A 19,302-nucleotide genomic window follows, 5' to 3' on the forward strand; every position below is an offset into this window, starting at 1 on the left:
GGGATGACAGCACTCTGACAGGATAGGCTAGAGTTTCTTCAAGGGTATGGAGTGAGACACCCTGTGGCTGTCGCTCTTCAGATACAGAGATAAACCCCCTGCCATGACGCAACTTGAAACATTTCACGGTATTCTGCGTCTTCTTCTTCCACCCACTGCTGCTTGCTGATGCTGCTGCTGCTGCTAAGGGGTTGAAACACTTGAACAACTGCGAACATGATGATCTGATGAGAGGTTAGCTGCACATATTTTGATAAACAGAAAGTTGTATTTCATATTTGTCTGCTTCAGCCATGGAACAGGATGAAGTATAAATATCTGTTCAAACTTAGTGAACTTGGTAATGATCTCATCAACTATTTATTAATAAATAAATAGAGCCTTTACAAGTTAACTCGACATAAAATTCTTAAGCAAGGGAGCACCTAAAGTGAGCAAGAAGCAACCAATTCAAAATATTTTGAGTTATCTAGCTCATTTACTCCGATGCCACCAATTTGCAGGAAAAAAAATTGCAAGAAACTATGGAAATAGAGGGAAGAATTGAACTTGCAATATTCATCATTAAAAAGCAAGAAATATTCTCAATTTCAGAGGCATCATCATCACCTTGCAGTGAGTGTGATGTTATAGAACATACTATTCATACATGCTCTCAGCATGCAGGGAATAATTTATAATGTAATTTGAGGATGTAGCTATACGGTTGTTGTTTAATTTACTTTGATATCCTGGTTGTGATGGTAAACCAATCAACTAGGTGGTGAAAATACGTTATTATAATTCCAGCCTTAAATGCAAAGTGGGTAATAAGCAGGACGAAACAAAAAAGGAGAAAAGGGAAAAGAAAAAGGCCGGAATAACAGAGAGAAAAAGAGAAAAAGATGTTGAAGATAGATCTGATAACGCTTCGTGAAACATATTTTAATTAACCAAGATTAAGATTTTAGGCGGGCCAGAGAAGGAGGGGTTCGAGAAAGGAATATGGGGATGAAAAAGATCATGAATCATCGCTAGAACGGCTGTGAAAGTGTGTCATGAATTAGAGATAGGAGAGGAGGGGGGAAGAGATAATCCAGATATAGTATGGGACAAAAGGAGATACCCATACTGACAAGAGGGAATGAGAGAGAGAAAGAAGAATATTATATAGGAAATGGAGGGGTGCTGTATACGCTGTGAAATGCCTAAGGAAGAGCTATGAATGGTGATGAAAATGATAGAGGGATGGATAGAAGAAGGAAAGACGAAGAAAAGACTAAGGAGACCAAAAATAATGCGCGAAAAAAAAAAAGAAAAAGAAAAAGAAAAGACTGAGACTGAAGCGCTGCAGTTAAACAATGCAAATAAATAGTTGATATAGGAAAATATAGAAGAAACGGCAAAGTGGACGAAAATACTAACACCCCGGAACAAAATTAAAATCAACCAAAACTTAAATGGAAAAAAAGGGGAAAAAAAAGGAGGTCAAAAGACCGCCGACAATCCATTTTTCGAATGCCGTCGACTAAACCGTTTCTTCCCTTTGACCGACTCCGCATCGCCCGTGCCGCCATGATGCTTAACCAGCGTCGCCCGTCCGCCTGCTGCCTGTGGCGCATTCAAATTGACGTTGACAGAAGCAAAGTCGACCGAATTGTCAATCGTGTTCGCATTGCTGGAAACGCCTGACGAGATATCGCGCAGCGTGTCGTCGTAGGAGGAATTATTGTTGTTGGCCGATTGGAAGACGGCGAGTTCCTTGGCGTGGTCGAGAGTATCTATCCATTCTTGGGTGGAGAGGGCAGAGGACGCGACATCGTTTGAGGAGGGTCTGGCGTCTTCGAAAACGTAGTGTTTTTCTCGCTGGTGGGAGGGGAGGGAGGTTAGTTAAAAGGGAGCTTGAGGGGGAAACCATGTAAGTCTTAAGGGAAGGGAAGTGCTCTTACTGTATCCACTATCCACGATGAAAAACCTTTTGCGTCGGTGGTGCTTCGATACTGAGCTCCGGGAGCTAAGAGTGAGATATCCATCTTGGCCTTCTTCTCTTCTCCGCCCGCGGGTGCGATAATGACACGGCCAGCAGATGTAACCATAACTAATCGGTGGCGCTTCTTAGTCGTGTTCCCTCCAAAGAATCGGGAAAACTTCTTAGGAGCATCACCGCCGTCTCCGTGTCCACCTTTGCCGTGCTGATTATGAGGAGCTGGAGAGGACAAGACAAGCAAATTGCCCATTTTCAATATACGTTCGTTTGTCCGCGTTAAAACAGGCGACCATTCAATATCAAGTTGAGAGGGGGGTGGGAGATCGGTGACAAGACGTGGATAATTTCTTGTGCTTCCTGAGTTGCCTGATGATCCGAGACCCATCTTCGTTATATTTGATGGAAAACTGTCATCTTTGTTTGAACCGTTTAGTTTAATTGGTTCAGGAAGCGGAGGCACGTATGGTTTCAAACGGGGTGCTTTCTGTTTCCAAAGACCACGGCCCCAGACGATGCCGTCGAAAAATTCATGGTTTTTGATGTGTTCCATTTGCAGCCGTCTTGATGGATCAAGCACGAGAAGCCGTTCCACTAAATCGCGCGCAACTGCTGGAAATCCCGGTGGGAACTCATAGTCGAGGCCAACGATCTTTTGGAAGGTTTGGTACTCATTCGCGCCTTTAAAGGGGGGTCGTCCCGCTAGTAATTGGTAGATGATGCATCCAAAGGCCCACAAGTCACTTGCTTTATAGGCGCTTTTGTCTGTGAGAAGTTCCGGACTGACATATTCTGCAGTTCCCACAAAGGAATTGGCGCGGTCTTCTTGATCAGGGAAATCCGAGTCCATCTGGGGGATACCGCTTGAATTTTCTTCCTGTCTTTTTGGACGATCTAGCATTTTCGCCGTGCCAAAGTCTGTAATTTTTACATGCATCTGACTGTCCAATAACACGTTTTCTGGCTTCAGATCTCGATGGATAACTCCGCGCTTGTGCATGTAGTCAATGGTATCCAGAATCTGCGCGCCATAAAATCTTGTGCATTCTTCATCGAACGACGACATGCGTTTCAACACACCTAGTAACTCTCCTCCACTAGCAAGATCAAGGACGAAGTACAAGGATCGCTCATCCTGAAATGTGTAGTATAATCGAACGACACCGGGATGATCGGTCAGTCGATTCAACGTATCCTTCTCAATATTAACATACTTCACTTTCTTTTCTTTAATAATATGACGTTTGTCGAGAATTTTTATTGCGTATTCCTTTAATGTTTGACGATCTGTAGCCGCAACCACGGTGCTGTAGGATCCCTCACCGAGAGTACGACCAAAGGAAAAGTCTCTGACACCCTTCTTCACGTATCTCGACACGGGTTTCCCATTTGCATCGATTTCTTGCCTCACACCAACAGCCGCGCCACGATCATGCCATTCCTCACTGCTAGACAGTGTAACATTTTCTATTCCATAGGGGGAGCCAGAAAGTGGGGAAGCGCCATTGTTATGAGCTACTCGGGAGCTCCGGCGGGGTGGTAGCGGGCTGCTCCCGCTGTGGAACTGTGTTTGCTTGTAGGTTCTCTCGGAATGGCTACTGTCTTGTACAGGGACTCCCGCTTGGAGGGCTGCAGATCCTCCGCGAGAATCGGACCGTGATTGACTTTCAGACGTTGGTAAGGGGGACGATTCAGTACGAAGTCGATATCCTTCCCGGGGGACCATATTGGATGACGACCCGTTGGTAACGGGTTGCGCATAATAAGCTGACATTGGGTGGCCAATATTTGCGGGAGAGGGAGCGGGAGCGGGAGCGGGAGCGGGAGCGGGATTTGAGGTCTGGGATTTGGGATCAGCATATTGGGAGTAGTGTTGTTGCGGAGGGTTCTCGTATCCATAAGCTACGGATGATAGGTTGCTCTGGGCCTGGGAGGAAGGATCGGGGGCTTTAGCGGCTGCATTGATATTTGCGCCAAGCTGAGAAGGAATTCCGTCACCAGCTGTGGCTGGCGAGCTTGTTTGGGGGGGATGTGAAGTTGTGTCAGCAGAACTTGGAGCCTTGTCTCCAGGTTTGACGGAGGAGTCATCTGGATTAGCAATCCGCAGACCCCCAAAGGACTGCGACAGGCTTAGATCACCGTCCATAGCAGTAGAGGACGACAATCAGGCAAAGGATGAGTAAGAGCCAAAAAGTGGTAACGATCGGGCAGAGACGTGGTAGTTATTAAGGTGAGACAGACGCTGACAAGAGGGTGGCAGGAATGGCGGTAGACGGAGGCGTGGGGTAATTAACCAGACAAGTAGGTCTCACAAGACAGAGACTACGCCGGTCATTGGAGCGAACAGTGAGGCATGACAGGTACACAGTGCAGCCAGAGAAAGACTACAGAGGACAGCTCTCTCTCTATATGGCGTTTCAATGAGCGAAGTGGAAAAGCGGGGGGGGGGTGGTAAAAGACAGAGCGTAGAAGGAGGAAGATGAATCGTGCAGGGTGCAGCAAGGACACAAGAGCGAGAGAATTGGAGTGGGAGGTTCCAGACAGTGAGGTTGAGGTTAAGGTTGAGGTTGAGGGGAACAGAGGGGGCAGAGAGTGAGGTGCAGTCAGGACAGAGTGATATTGAGGCTCAGCGGACGTTGAGGTTTAGCAAAGCAAATTGCGTGACGGTGGAGAGTACCTGAGCCTGCCAAGACATGCGTATCTAATACAGCATGTGCCGGGAGCTGGTATTTTACGTGACGGTACTGTATGTTGCATTACGTCGATGGGCAGGTGACAGAGGTATCCCAGGTAGCCGGAACCCGAAACATATGTAACCATGATACGGTAATACCTCAGTTTTGTGTTGTGCCAAAGTCAACATCATGACAGATTTGACATTAACTGAAGACTTACGCAGTCCACGCAACACGCAACCACGGAATGACTGTTCAACAACCCTGGCAGATACCAACAACAAGCACCGGCTGAGGTTGCTTGTATCCAATATCGTATACAGGGGATGCACCGACCTCATCATACACACAGCACGTTGATGAAGGTGTGCATAGTTCATTTATAACAATCTCTAACCCTAACCGTTATATCCCTTATCCTACTATATATAGCGACAGTCTCAAAACTCTCTACTGAGATCTTGGGATCTGGATCTGTTTCCAGGACAAGGCTATTTCTCTCCCCGAACGATGGGAGACTCCCTGGTAGTTTAGTTAACTGCTTGCCTACCCATGTTAACTAAGCATGCACAGCAACCAGTTAACCAGTTAAGTGGGGGGAGTCTGACCAGTCCTCAGAGGTCTTTCAGCAGGAGTCTCCCTCTCAGTACATACATAGGCTGCGTGCGATCAGCCCTGAGGGTAACAACGACCACAGCGGGGCCTCTGTTGATATGGGCCCTGTTTCCCCATGTATCATGATATAAGGACGGCATGGCCAGGATGTATACGTTTGACACATCCTGTCTGTTATCCTTTGTTGTGACTCTCCACAATAAATGCCCGGAATTATATCCCGTTAGCTTTAAATCGGAGATTCGCCGGTGTTAGCAACCCGGATTTGGAATATGGCTATGATCCGATCACGCCCAACTTCCATAACACTCTCAGACAAGGAGGTCAACTCCTGTTCCCAGAGGATTCTGCTTTCTCGAATACTCGAAAGGGGCAGGTCTCCGTTGGTATCTCCAACTCCTCGACGAGTCCAGTCCTCATCTGAAGGGCCAGCCTCCACTCATTCCTATCTTGTTCCTGACTCCAGCAGCTTCGAGGAATTTGTGGATTGTGGTTCTGGTGATTGCGGTAGCTCGCCAGTTGTCAGCACCGGTAAACGCAAACGGGAGACTTCGTCCCCGGGGCCAAATGCAGAAACACCACCACCACCACCTCCTCCTCCTCCTCCACCTCCTCCCTCTCCTTCTCCTCTGGAGTCTCTACCGTCCAGCACTGATACTAAACTAGCCGAGCAGCTGGATTCGATAACACTGAACTTCACATCATTTCTTTCACCGTCCACCTGGCTTGGTCCGTTTGCTTTGGCCTCTGGATACGTTGGCGGATATATCTACCCGGAAAAGGGGTTCTTCGTACAGTCAAAGCTCCCAGGGTGCAATCCAGAAACAGTAGGCTATCAAATAAAACCTCACGCTTCTTCAAAATTAACAGAGCCTCGAGATCCTATCAGCACCCTTCTAAGCCCGATAGACCCAAATAGAGGACTCTCATCAATTCTAGGTTGTTGTCTTCCTAATTTGAAATCGTCCAACCCAGCAACCCGTATTTCTCCCTGTCCCCAATCACCTCTATCTACATCTCCACATTCACTTTCTCAGAATATCAATTCAGAAAGTGAAGACCACGACCACTTTTACCAAAAGGTTAAAGACAGTCTCTGCAGATATGATCAACTCTGTCCGTCTAATCGGTCACTAGTTAGAGGCAGCTCTTCTCGACACAGTGAAATGAAATCGCTTTGTCATATATCTTTAAACACCAAGCCCCCTGAGCATCAATGGTGTTGCTGCAATGCAAAGTACAGTTACCGCTATCTGTCTTCAAAGCCTTCACTATGCTGTTGCGGGATGTATTTAATATTGCTTATTGGTGAGTTCCTTACCTCTCGACCATCCAGAGAGTCACCTATGCCCCAGGATCCCATGGAAATTCTTCTTCATTTCTTCACACTTTGCATATGTCATAATGCCCACATGCAGTACCTGTTTACCTTATTGCCATACTCCACTCGAATTCCAATACTTTATTTACCTCTGTCTTCAGAATTCTCCTGCAAGGCACCGTACCACCACCCAAAGGAGCTACTGAACATTCTCCAGAACCCCATCCTTCCAACCGCGAGATAGCAACCACTTGCACGTCCACAGCTAGCATGTCTTCAATGGTCCCCAAGATATCTTTCTCAATCTCAGGTCCGAGTCGGTATGGGCATGCGACCTCCCCAATGGCGAGCTCAAACATCATCACTCCCACAAACCACATCTTATTCTTCGCACCAACCGCAGTCATAGGCCAACTAGGTGCGGTACAGAAATTCAGAAATCAAGACCTCGGCCTTCCCACCCCGCTGTTGCATATGGAGACGTGGTTTACGATTCCATGGATGACTGTGCAGTCGCATACGATTGCGTACTCAATTCCAAACGCGGTGCTGGGTGCCATACCACTTCGCCATACGGGAGAGACATGTCATATGATTGATCTTGCTACGGTCACTGGGGACATCTATGGACAGAATCGGGTAGGTTTTGTTATAGAAATAACGACTAGTCTTTTTCATTTTAGCATTGTAGTTAACTGACCTCCATGCTCAAAAACAGGGGCCGGCTCAAACAGCAGCTCAACCTCAACCTCAACCTCAGGCCCAGATGACGCCTCAGGCATCGTCAACGCTTCGCGCCCAAACTCCGCTCTTCCAGCACATGTTTGCCCAATCCCACTCAGCAAATCAACAGCACACCCCTACCGGACATGAGACTACTACCTCCACCCCAGTACAGTCAGGAGGACAGGGACATTTTCCCACCGCCGCAGGAACAGTGCAAAACCATAACAATACCAACAGGATTACGTCCGGGCCAACGGTTCCACTGACGCAGTATGTGCCCGTTGATCTTGGTAATGGGAATGTTGCGTGGCAGCCGCGGTCGGGTGGAGTTGTTGGAATGAGACGGAGCAGTGGTGATTATTTGGCGGAGTGGGAGGGATAGCGGGGGAGGATTGGACTTTGTTTTGGGGAAAGATAGGTTGGTTTGGTTTTACATTGTGGTTTGGAAGATGAAGATGGGCGTCGAGGGGTGTTGGTTGAGATTGGTCTTTTTTCTGTTTTCATTAACTACTTTTGCTGCAGATTGTGTGCGGAAATATCTCTCTTAAGTGTTGAACTTTATTCAACATATGACAGCATGATATCCATACAGAATAATATGAGGGCTTGAATTGAGAGTTTTTGACTTTTTTAGTATTGAAGTATATGCATAATGTTTCTCATATTTAAAATTTGAAAATGGATGTAACTTTCATTTATGAGGTAGACGGTTGAGTGCTTCTAAACACCACCCCCCTTCTTTTTTATAGAACTATGGTAGAAAATAGGTCACGTGATGGAGGTGTCTGACATTTATCAAGGTCACCAATTCATTCCAAAAAAAAAAAAAAAAAAAAAAAAACTTGCTTAATTATTAAACTGATAGAGAGATGACCACGCAATATCTCATATCATAAAGTTCCATGGTATACTCTATATATTATTCTGCGGCAACTAACATTCTTTGTAAATAACAGAATTCAGCTCCCATATAAATAAATCTAGCTAATTAACGTACCCCAAGTCAGATAAGGATAAGTATATTTTCAAATAAAATCCGCCAGACAAAACACTTTGATCAATCAATCAATCCATCAAATGCAAATGACGTTTTAAGGAAGGTGGGGGGAGGGGGAAATCATCTAATTTCTCTCAACAACCCCCTTCTTCTTCCCAAACACCTGCGCCCCATCCACCAACCTCCTCTCCCCATTAATCCGCCCATTGACAAAATCCGGATAATTCAACGTCAACTCCACCGCCCCATTCACAATATTATCCACTGCTTCCACCCCAAGCATAAACGAATGATCCTGATTTCCGACCTCATACCTCCAACTCCCAAAGCGGCCGCGGGACCAGATATCCATCCCCTGAAGGCGCGGGAGCAGCTGCGTAAGCACACCCTCGCGCTCCAGAGATGGGGTCGGGTACCCGTGGTCGAAGCGGCGGTGGTAGGTGGAGACGATTTCGTCAGTTGGCTGGAGCATTTCGGTGTTTATGAGGCCCTGGATGCAGTCGGCAAGCAGCGATGAGTGGTTTACGGGCTTTAGGGAGGATTCAGAGACTTCGAGCATGATGGACCAGTATGGGCCGGGTTTTGGGGCAGAGTCGGAGGGTTTGGAGCCGTTGGCTAGTTGTTTTGTGGGGAGTTTAATGGTGGGGGGTGGTTGGTTGTGTGGGGAGTAGTTTGAGAAGATTGTTGCGCGGTAGAAGGGGCAGTTGTCTTCGGGGAAGTAGAGCTGGAGTTGGTGTTAGCGCTTTTTTTTTTTTTTTTTGGGAGGTTGGGGGGAACATACCCAGCACTTATCGCCTATTCTCTCGGGCCGTTCACCTCGGATACCAACGCCGATGACATGGGTGGAGGAGTAAAACAGGTCCTTGCTCAAATTGATCAATTCCCTGTCCCCCATCTGCTCGACTAGCATGTCTACCGGCATGGTGGAAACGAGCTTCTGGTAGCCGACCGTAGTGCCATCAGCAAGAGAAACAGTCTGGTTGCTGGCATTAACCTTGGTAACCTTGCCCTTCTCCCCGAATCGAGTGTTTTCCTTGGGGAGCGTATCTGCGACAGCGATCCAGATACCACCGGTGCCACCGCGGGCGGGGAAGCGAAAAGTCGCGTTGGGACCCCAGTTATCCGCTGTCTTCTGCAGGACGACGTTCCTGGTCACAGCCTTGAGATTGGGAGCTGCAACGCGCTCGCCCAGCCAGGCACATTGCATCTGATAATAGAGAGTTGAATTAGCGGGACACAACTTTCTAAGATAATCTCCCTACAAGTTTATATATTTCACGTTAACGTTAACCCGGTTTCCCACCCACCTTGGTCGTCGGAACAGCCCACACTTTATAGTTGTAAGGACGCATGAATAAATCAGCAATGCCAGTCCCCATCATGCGGAGAATCCACTCATCGAAGTCCTTGGGCTTTGTGTTGGCGACGCGGGCTTCGAGAGCGGAGTCGATCATGCCGTCGAGACATTTGACCTGGTCCTCCTTGGGGAGCAGGGAGATGTTGTTTTGGAAGGGGTAGGGGACCCAGAGGCCCTTGCAGCGGACGTAGGAGATGCGCTGGTGGGTGTACCAGTCGCCCTCTTTGGGGAGAGCCTCGTTGATGCAGTCATCGAAGTATTTGTAGTGGGAGAAGATGACATGGCCGCCGACGTCATAGAGCTATTTGGCAATTGCCCCCAATTATTAGAAGATGTGTGAAATGAGTAACGGGAAGAAGGCGACTCACGAATCCTTCTGGGGTGACGTCTGTGGAAGCCAGACCACCGGGGGTCTCATTGGCATCCACGATCAACCAAGATGGGCCATCCTGTTGCGAGAGCCAGTTAGCGATTGAGCTATTTCGAGCTGTTATATTACATAGCAGGTGTATATATCTGTAAGGCAGAGAAGATATAGACAAGGTATGGGCCATACAATCTGATTTAGGCGCTTCGCAGCACCTAGACCGGTGGGGCCAGCCCCTATGACAAGAACGTCGACTGAGCTGTGCTCAATTAGCGATAGTTTTTACCACAATTGGGGTGGGGGTGTAGACGAGCAAATGCGCACATATCTGGGTGCGTCATTCTCTTGCAGGAATATCCTGAAAGCTGGGGACGCGCTGCAGAGGTTTGCGGTCGAGATGAAGCATAGAACCAAAGCTGGAGAGTCTTTGGTTGCAGTCGCTGTAGTCGCTGTAGTCGCTGTAGTCGCTGTAGCACTGTAGCGCTGTAGTAGCTGTGATTTTATGGAGTTGTGGAGGGATGTCGTGGGGGTATTGAACGTTTACCACACGATGCAGCAAGGAGGCCAATTTCGTGAAAGGGAAACGAGGGAGAAGATGGGAAGAAAGGATAGGAAAGGAAAAAAGGGGAAAAAAAAGAAGAAGAGGAAAAAAGAAAAGAAGAGAAAAGAAAACAGTGAGAGGAAGAGAGTGCGGTAGGAATCAGTTAACAAGGGGGTGGCTCAGTGTGCAGGCTAATTAGCGGGAGGAGGTTTGGATTCGATCTCAACTTAGTTGGAGTGAGAAAAAGATGAAAGGGAGTGTGGGTTTGGTATAAGGAGATATCAGAGCGGTATTGACCACTGCATGCCGTGAGAATAACGATATAGATAGGAAATGGGGGATTGTCTATTTGGGATATCCTATTGTCATGGTCTATGTTTCTGCTCGCAATCGATGTAGATGTTGATTTCGCCTCTGCAATTAACGGTGTGTACGGTATCATCTCACCATAACAAGGGGAGTCAAGAAGAAAAAAAAAAAAAAGAAAATACGTCAAAACAAACAAAATTCGCGATTATCCCTGCCTCTATTTCCCTCTCCACTTCTCTAGCGACAAAACGCATCCCTCAAATTAAGATGACCCCTGGGTCAAGCGAAGCGATAAAATATTTCGTCTCGAGCTGATGGTCCCGAATTATCGCAACAACCAACCAGGTTTTTCGAGAAATCTGTCCCCTGGAATTTTCTCTCCCCACTGGCATCATAATCGGATCACAATACTGAGTAAGATCCTGAATCAATCTTGGGATAGAAGGCAACTTAAATTGTAATAAAGAATTTATTACAGCCTTCTCCTCGGGTTTGCGCGTCCCAAACGCTCCAAAGACATCTAAACATTGCGATCAGCCCCCGTGTCAATGGTGGGATTGGTCAAATACGCAACGTGTGTGCTCGAGAACCGCCATAAAAGAATCGTGCACCTTTCTTACTATATTACTATCCATAAATGAATAGAAGAAGGAGAAAAGAAAAAGATCTTAGTAAAAACAAGAAAGAAAAAAAAAAAATCATTTCCTATAATTAGTGATATTAATTTGATTTTACAGCTGCCACTCGCAAATTATCCGCTCGGTGGGTCACGTTAAAAGATAGTTAACCTAACAGTGCGTGCTGACCGAGAGTAATCTTCATGGATTCCATTCTCTCACAGGGAAGTAATCCATATGCTCCCTTCGATGGGATGGGGTTTAATTCCTATGCATGTTTCACCCGCGCGAGCTACAGCAGCTTGAGGCTGTTACAAACAGGAGACCGAGAAGCTACAACATCTCAGCCGGCGGTGGGATTGCACAGCAGCAGCTTTAGCAGGTCCGCGGGCGCCGGATAGAACCAAGGTGCAAGCAGCTTACATTCCTATACGAATATCCAGACAAATGCTTCCGTACGTGAAAACATGGTATTTCTTCTGAAACGTCCTTCTCATCCTTCAAATCCACTCCCCACTCCCCACTCTCCACCCCACTTTCCTCCTCTCCCTAATATCAACCAGTATTTGAACCTTCTAAGGATCATTTTTTTTTTTTTTTCGAATCATGGGTCTTTGGTTGAAGGTTCATTGACTCGCCGAACTTATAACTCGTTCTCTTGAAGAAGCAACAGTTAAGCCTCTTTCTATCTGCTGAAGACTGAAGACTGAAGACTTTTCCCATGGACGGCATACTTAACTCCCAGTAAAGAAGAGAGACATAGAATTAGAAATAGAAGCAGTGGTTTGGTCCAATGGGAGGGTGCATTTCTTCCCAAGTAGTTCCCATAGACAGAGACTCACGCTTTGAAGCATATCGCATCGGACATTGACAACGAGAAAGCAAGAAATTGACTCCAGATACCTTCTTTGATTAAAAAAGAAAAATTGTATGCATCTCCTATCCTTCAGGCTTCAGCCATCTCTCCCTGATTGTTGCATCCAGAGTGCTGACAATGTTCGGGGCGTTAGGTGAGTTAACTAGTTAAGAGACTGTTCAGCTCAAGTATTTAGTTAACTAGCTCCAAAGTGAACCAAATCCGTAACTACCTTTTAACTAAATAATAGTTTACTAAATATTATTCTGCCCAACCTTCCATCAAATCAACCACCTCACCACCTCAACCACCAACCTCACTCCGTCCTTTTCTCCCGCCAACCACCTGTCGTTCACATTCCACCTCCCCATTCTTCACCTAACCCCCCCCCCTCCCCCCCATATACCCCCAACCTTCTTTATATCCCCAATCATCCAACTGGCCTCCAACGTGTTTGGCCAAAGCTCTTTCCACAGGTCGCGACCGTTCGACTTCCAACGGTTCCTTGCCGACCAGGCTCGCCGCACCTCCGCCGCTGTAGCAGCCGCCACCATGAGTGCTGAAGGGGAGAAGAAGGCCAGGACGTCCGGGGAGCATTCGCCGGTTGTTTTTTCGCCGGCGTCCACCTCCACGTCTACGTCCTCGACCGGTCCTGTCTTACCGACGACTAATCCGGCTACGACGCCTGAACCGGCACCGGCTGGGTTGCATCCTGTGTTCTATATTATGTGAGAGATTATCTGCGTTCCTATTCTTCCCCCCCCTTCTTTTTGGAGGGGCAGAAGGGATTGATGAAGAAGTGGTAACAATGGCAATTAAAATGACTGACTGGCTGGAATTTTGGATTTATGCAGTGCGTGGATTACGCTGAGTTCAAGTGTTATTCTTTTCAATAAGAAACTCCTTGATAGCAAGGAGAATATCTTTCGTACGTTTGAACACCCCTTCCCCCTGTTTTCCTTGATAGGAAATTCACGGTCAATCAATAAAACTAATCTCTTCACACAATCCAAACAGCGTTCCGTACGTGCTCCTCTTTTGCATTCCCCCGTGAAAAAATTGATATATTCATTCTCACAATTGGCCAGCGGTCCTACTTACAACATGGCATATGGCCTTTGCTACCCTGATGACTCAAATCCTCGCCCGAACCACCACTTTCCTCGATGGCCGCAAGAAGGTCAAGATGACAGGCAGAGTCTACCTCCGCGCCATCCTCCCCATCGGCTTCTTTTTCAGCCTGAGTCTGATCTGCGGTAACAAGACATACATGTACCTCAGCGTGGCCTTTATCCAGATGCTCAAGGTAAATAAATCCAAACATCCCCCCCTTGAGAAACTTTTGTGTGCGCTAATCCAATCTAATATGTGACGAAAAGGCAACAACTCCAGTGGTAACCCTCCTAGCAACCTGGGCCTTAGGCCTCGCTCCACCCAACATGAAAACCCTCTTCAACGTCTCCTTCATCGTCATCGGTGTTGTCATCGCAACCTTTGGTGAAATCCAATTTGTCATGATCGGCTTCATTTTCCAGCTTGGCGGGTTGGTTTTCGAAGCCATCCGTCTCGTCATGGTTCAGCGCCTTCTTAGCTCATCAGAGTTCAAGATGGACCCACTCGTTTCCCTGTATTATTTCGCTCCCATCTGTGCGGTCATGAACGGTATTGTCTCGCTGTTTTTGGAGGTGCCTGATCTGGCGCTTGAGCATATCTATAGGGCTGGTGTGATTACATTGATTATGAATGCCCTGGTGGCATTTTTGCTAAATGTTTCTGTTGTGTTTCTGGTATGTCTCTTTTCCTTTCATCCCAAAACCAACACTTAGCAAACGAAATCTAACAACCCATCAGATCGGCAAAACCTCTTCCCTAGTCCTAACCCTCTGCGGCGTCCTCAAAGACGTCCTCCTAGTCTCCATCTCAGCCGCCTACTGGAAAACCCCCGTAACCCCCCTCCAACTCTTCGGCTACAGCATCGCCCTGGGCGGAATGGTCTACTACAAGCTCGGCGCAGATAAGGTCAAGGAATACGCCAGCCAGGCCAACCGGTCCTGGGCTGAGTATGGCAGCGCTAAACCCGTCCAGCGGAGGCTGGTGGTTATTGCGGGCTCGGTGTTGTTTGTTGTGCTTGTGTTGGTGGTTATGGCGTCGCCTGGTGGGATTGCGTTGGGGGCTATGAGAGGCTAGGGGGCGGGAACGACGGCTGATGGGTTGCCAAAGGGTTCGAGAGCAATGGTTGTAAGGTTTCCGAAGAGAGTGATTTTCCCACTAGACGATGAGAACGATTAACACTACCATCCTTCTCTGCTTTTGCTACGCGGGGTTTACCTCAATAATTACAGAAGGGTGGCTTTCGACCGATCCCATCGCCTCACCTCGTTCTATCGTTCAATGAGGTATATGTTGCACGTACGGGTGGGTTTGTTACGTCTGATGGACTGATGGTGTTGCGGATTGGTTGAAGATCAAAAAATTACACCCAAGACTATGGTGTTCTGGGTCCGTCCCATGGTGGGATATATGCTACAAACAGCTAACTTGCGTTATCTTGTTTCTTTCTTTCTTTTCTTTTTTTTTTTTTTTATTTTTATTTTTTTTTTTATATTTTTAGATCTCCACCATGACAAACCCCCCACCAACCAACCCTACCTCTGACCATTCCCTTCCCTCTGATCTCTTATTCCATTGATTCAACTGTCCTCTCACATCCTCCCATATCTGCTTCCACTTCCCATTGCCTCTTGCATATTCCCCACCAAAAGAGAAGACAAGAAGACAAAGACGTTGGGCTGGACAGAACATGGGATAAGTTCTTCTCCGGCTCCGATTTTTCCTAATCTTCCATCCTGCTTTTTCTTCCCGCACCTGCACCTTTGCTTGCAGTTCTGTTTATTTAACTTCTTGTTTCTTCCTTCGGTGTATTCTTTGTGATGCAGATTTCTATGTGGAAGTGAAATGGATGCTAGGCAAATATACTGGGGTTGGGTTTTGTACTGCAGGTGATGTGATGCAGCAGGGGAAAACGTGCAGTTGTTTTTTTCTCGTTCTTCTTTTTCTCGTAAACCTCTTGAGGAATCAATGGGTTTCAATCTTCTTCTCCTTTCCGGTTCTCCTAACCCTTATGTGCTTGGAGGAATCTTTCTTTCATTTGTAATATGTTTATTTTGCTCATTTTTCAATTTTAATTCTCGGGATATTTTCACGGTACATTTTGGTTTAGCATGTATATATTGTTCAAAATTTTCTGTGCCATTGCATGGATCTTTTTTAGTATTAGAATTAGTATTATTAGGTATCACTGCTCAGAAAGCATGCCCTTTAATGCCTAGATATTTCTCTACATACGAAAGATAGTCAGATAATTCAATTCCATTCTCAGTCCAAATAACTGACGAGATTATTCCCTATAACACACACATCTTCAGCTGGTTCTTTGCATTCAAGCAATCCACTCCGATTTGCGATTTTGGTTAACCCCTGGCTCTGGTCTCTGCTCTGATTCAGGGATTTCCTACTCAGTTCATGGATATGGGCGATGTTAATTCACATTATTTTTTATTTATTTGTTTATTAAATTTTTTCTTTTCTTTTTTTCTTTTTTTTTTTTTGAAAGGATATGGTTTGGTTCGTATTTGCGGTTGGCGTTGAGACTGTTGCCTCAACTTCAGTCACCTCACATATTGGAAGTGTGTGTCTGACAAGAGGAAGAATAGTTTTGTATTTTGTCCTTATTTGCACCAGAGCAGCGGTCTGTCGCAGCGGAGAGCGACAGAAGAGGGAGGTTCATTACCAGTTGACATGGAAGGTTTGGGGATTGAGATTGGCCATAGCTATTGTGGGGGCTTTATATAGTTCCAAGGGTAGGTTAACTATCTCCTAAATATCTACCTGGGTTTGTTAAGTTGTTATAGAGTCGTTTGCCAGAATTAGATATGAATGGTTGTCCCCGGACAAGCGAGGGTAGCCCATCCTTGCCGTACTCTGGAGAACACCCGGTAAGGCTACACACCTGCAAAACTGCACGCTGTTGTACGGAGGACGGAGTACAGTCCGTTGCAAACGGGGCAAGCGGTTGAAGCTTCCTTCATTCCATGCTGAATAACATTGCCGCAGCCAGGCGGAAAGGAATCCATTTCAATTGGCCCTTGGACTGCGGGTGGAGCCGACCGCGTTTTATCCTGCTAGTTGGTTAGTTAGTTAACTGGACTGTCTTAGTAATAAGGTAATAATGTGGACTGACTGGCTGCAAGCGGGGCAATTGCAGGTACATACGGAGTACACAGAGTGTGTGCAGGCCTGGAAACAGTGAGGCCTGCAAGCAGCCTGCTTAGACTTAGACGGGCTTAGTTTATGTGGGGGAGCGCATGGCTGTAAACTCCGTAGAAGAAGCATGGTCCAGAGGGCGGGCTGGTGGCCATTTGTGGTTGTGGTTGGGATGTGGTGGGGACATGGTCGGTACTTGGCCAATTGCGGATATACGGTAGTAAAGGCTGGTAACTTGGCGGTACCTGGGAAGCCGAGCGCTCCGCATCTCTAATAGTCACGCTGCTGATCCTCCTCCCGCTTTTCTGATTGCCTTCCCTTCCCTCTGCTTCCTCTCCATCAGCAGCAGTCTCTCGACTGCATCAATGCCCTTCTCTCTCCACCTTTTTCTACTTTAGCCTTCGGATTCCTACTCCTCCTTTCTTCTATACCAGTATACGACTCCGCTGACAGCTCCTTGAGCTTTCTCCGCCCTCCCGTCATCCCCCATCCTCCCTTCCCCTCCACAAAATTATCCACATATACCGACGTCGGCCAAAACACGATCTTGTCTCTCAGCTGCTCTGCCTCTAATACCACTGTCTAGACTTTCTTTTCCGATCTATAGGTTGCTATAGCTCACTTCTCATCTCCATATAACTGATCTGGACAAAAAAAAAAAAAAAGAAAAAAGAAAAAAGAAAAAAAAAGAAAAAAAGAAAAAAAAGCACGTAAAAACCATATACATACATGTATCTTAACGTACCAGGTACCTGCGACGCATCCCACGATTAACCCGCCTACGCGATGGGCTCCTCGCTCTACGGCGACATCAATAAACCCAAAACCGGTCTTGCCATTGTCCTGCCCCCCAACCAAACCCAACCCCAATACTCATACCCATCGCCATTACCATCGCCATATCCATACCCGCAATTCTTCCACACCGATCCCGCCTGTTCCACCTTCATCTCCGCCGCCATGAACATCAACGGCTCCATCACCACCCGCCACTCGCTTCCGTTCAAATCCTCCTCTTCTACTGCTGCTGCCTCCAACTCTTCTTCTACAGCTCCAGATTCTACCTCCCAACTCTCCCGCAACCCAGCTCTCCCGTCGTCCTCCTCCTCATCCTCCCCCTCCTCCTGCACACCACTGATGATGAACCCTTCGCGCAAACGGTCGCTTGACGACTACACCTCCGTATTCGACGACCAGATCCACGATAGCGGCATTGGCTCTTCTACCACCACTTCCAGCGCATCCACGGCCGTCGATGAATACCAGACCGGATCCTGGTACGAAAACAACTCATCGCAACAACCTCCTAACCACAGATCCTCAAATACCAGCAGGCCATGCCTACCCAGCCGCAAATCGCAACGCCTAGACATCTCTGCCACAGCAACAGCGACAATGCAAACAGAACTGCACTCTTCTCCCCAATCTTCCCCTTCAACCACCACTGCCAACATCAACAACCCCATCCAAAATGGCTACACCCCGCGCCTCCTAAATCGCCAAACTTCCTCCTCCTCCCTCCATCCCTCCCACACCAATCACCCAAATCACCACGAAGAACCAACCCTGGACCTCGACCCCATCACCCACCTCCTGGGAATAAGCTGGCAGCGCGTCACACGCACAGACTCCGACGTCGCAGCTGCCCTGAGAGGTTGGGAACGCTATATCGAAAACCACTACCGTGGCTACGGAGTCGGTGAGCACGTGGAGATCCTGTTGACGCATAAGGGTCTTGGGGCGTTTTTGGTCGTGGGGACGTCTACGGTTTCTGCTTCGAGGCTGCCATCATCGAAGGGCGCTGTGGTAAACAGCTACCATCATCATCATCATAATGACGTAAGCTGTGTAAACGGCGTGAGCGACGTGACGACAACGCGCTTCTACCTCTTTACGGAAGATTTATCTGAAGCACGCCTCGTGGGCGGGGATTGGGAGGAGTGCTTGGATAATTTGCGCATGGCGCCTGTGCGGTATGTGGAGGGCTCGGAGGTGTTGAGGGCTGCGGAGAGGTCGGGTGAGAGGGATAGGGATGGGGATGTAGAAGTTGAGGCGGAGAGGGAGAGGGAGAGGGGTGATAAGGGAATGCTTGTTAGGTGTTTGAAGGGTCGTGCTGACGTTGGCCGTGGTCGGGAGGAGGTGGGGTGGAATAGGAATGGGAATCGGTGTGGAAGTGAAGGGGGGGACGCGCGGGGTATGGATATGGATATGGGGATGGGGATGGATATTGATTAAGGGGTTGGTAATGGTGTTGGGATAGTGGTAAAAAAGATTTTTTTTTTAAAAAAAAAGGGATTCGGTTTGTACGGCGTCTATCGACTTTGACAATCGACAATCAACAATCGACAACCACGGTTGAATATATGCGCCCCCGTGTATTTTTCGCATCGTCGAGTTTCCATTCAACTAACTAACAAACAAATCAAACAGGTCGGATAGTATATTTTTATATGTTTCCCCGCTACTTCAAATCCCCAGTTCATCTTTTCTTTCGTATATGCAATAAGTTCTTTTAGTGTATGGTTTGTGCAATATTTTTTCCCTTCTTTTTTGCTTCTTTTCTTCTCTTCTCTTTTTTTCTTTTGATTTTACTGCTGCCCTGTTCATGCTTTGCTTTCTTGCTCTTTCATTTTCTCCCCTTGCCTCCTTCACCCCTTTCACTCTTCTTTCCCTTGTATGTGTTTAATATATACTC

The 19,302-nt window shown here is 47.3% G+C and overlaps 5 protein-coding genes across 5 annotated transcripts; 3 read left to right on the forward strand and 2 right to left on the reverse strand.

The window, feature by feature from the left end:
* Positions 1-1,467: 1,467 nt before the first annotated feature.
* Positions 1,468-4,109, reverse strand: PADG_00910 (AGC/PDK1 protein kinase; the record flags this gene model as incomplete). Its single annotated transcript, XM_010758238.1, has 2 exons — positions 1,468-1,845; positions 1,929-4,109. The coding sequence occupies 2 exons, from the start codon at positions 4,107-4,109 to the stop codon at positions 1,468-1,470; spliced, it is 2,559 nt and encodes an 852-aa protein (XP_010756540.1).
* Positions 4,110-5,525: 1,416 nt separating this feature from the next.
* Positions 5,526-7,682, forward strand: PADG_00911 (uncharacterized protein; the record flags this gene model as incomplete). The annotated part of the gene is made up of 3 exons (XM_010757735.1): positions 5,526-6,234; positions 6,792-7,213; positions 7,293-7,682. 3 exons carry the CDS (start codon positions 5,526-5,528, stop codon positions 7,680-7,682), a joined length of 1,521 nt encoding a protein of 506 aa, XP_010756037.1.
* A 739-nt stretch (positions 7,683-8,421) lies between these two features.
* On the reverse strand, positions 8,422-10,362 carry PADG_00912 (uncharacterized protein; the record flags this gene model as incomplete). Its single annotated transcript, XM_010757736.1, has 6 exons — positions 8,422-9,021; positions 9,079-9,504; positions 9,605-9,955; positions 10,023-10,103; positions 10,211-10,280; positions 10,346-10,362. The coding sequence occupies 6 exons, from the start codon at positions 10,360-10,362 to the stop codon at positions 8,422-8,424; spliced, it is 1,545 nt and encodes a 514-aa protein (XP_010756038.1).
* Positions 10,363-12,896: 2,534 nt separating this feature from the next.
* Positions 12,897-14,531, forward strand: PADG_00913 (uncharacterized protein; the record flags this gene model as incomplete). Its single annotated transcript, XM_010757737.1, has 5 exons — positions 12,897-13,072; positions 13,199-13,272; positions 13,433-13,650; positions 13,724-14,131; positions 14,196-14,531. The coding sequence occupies 5 exons, from the start codon at positions 12,897-12,899 to the stop codon at positions 14,529-14,531; spliced, it is 1,212 nt and encodes a 403-aa protein (XP_010756039.1).
* Positions 14,532-17,393: 2,862 nt separating this feature from the next.
* PADG_00915 (uncharacterized protein) lies at positions 17,394-18,842 on the forward strand (the record flags this gene model as incomplete). The annotated part of the gene is made up of 1 exon (XM_010758239.1): positions 17,394-18,842. One exon carries the CDS (start codon positions 17,394-17,396, stop codon positions 18,840-18,842), a length of 1,449 nt encoding a protein of 482 aa, XP_010756541.1.
* Between the last annotated feature and the right edge of the window lie 460 nt (positions 18,843-19,302).

This window comes from Paracoccidioides brasiliensis (genome assembly GCF_000150735.1).
Source record: "Paracoccidioides brasiliensis Pb18 unplaced genomic scaffold supercont2.1, whole genome shotgun sequence".
Classification (NCBI taxonomy): domain Eukaryota; kingdom Fungi; phylum Ascomycota; class Eurotiomycetes; order Onygenales; family Ajellomycetaceae; genus Paracoccidioides; species Paracoccidioides brasiliensis.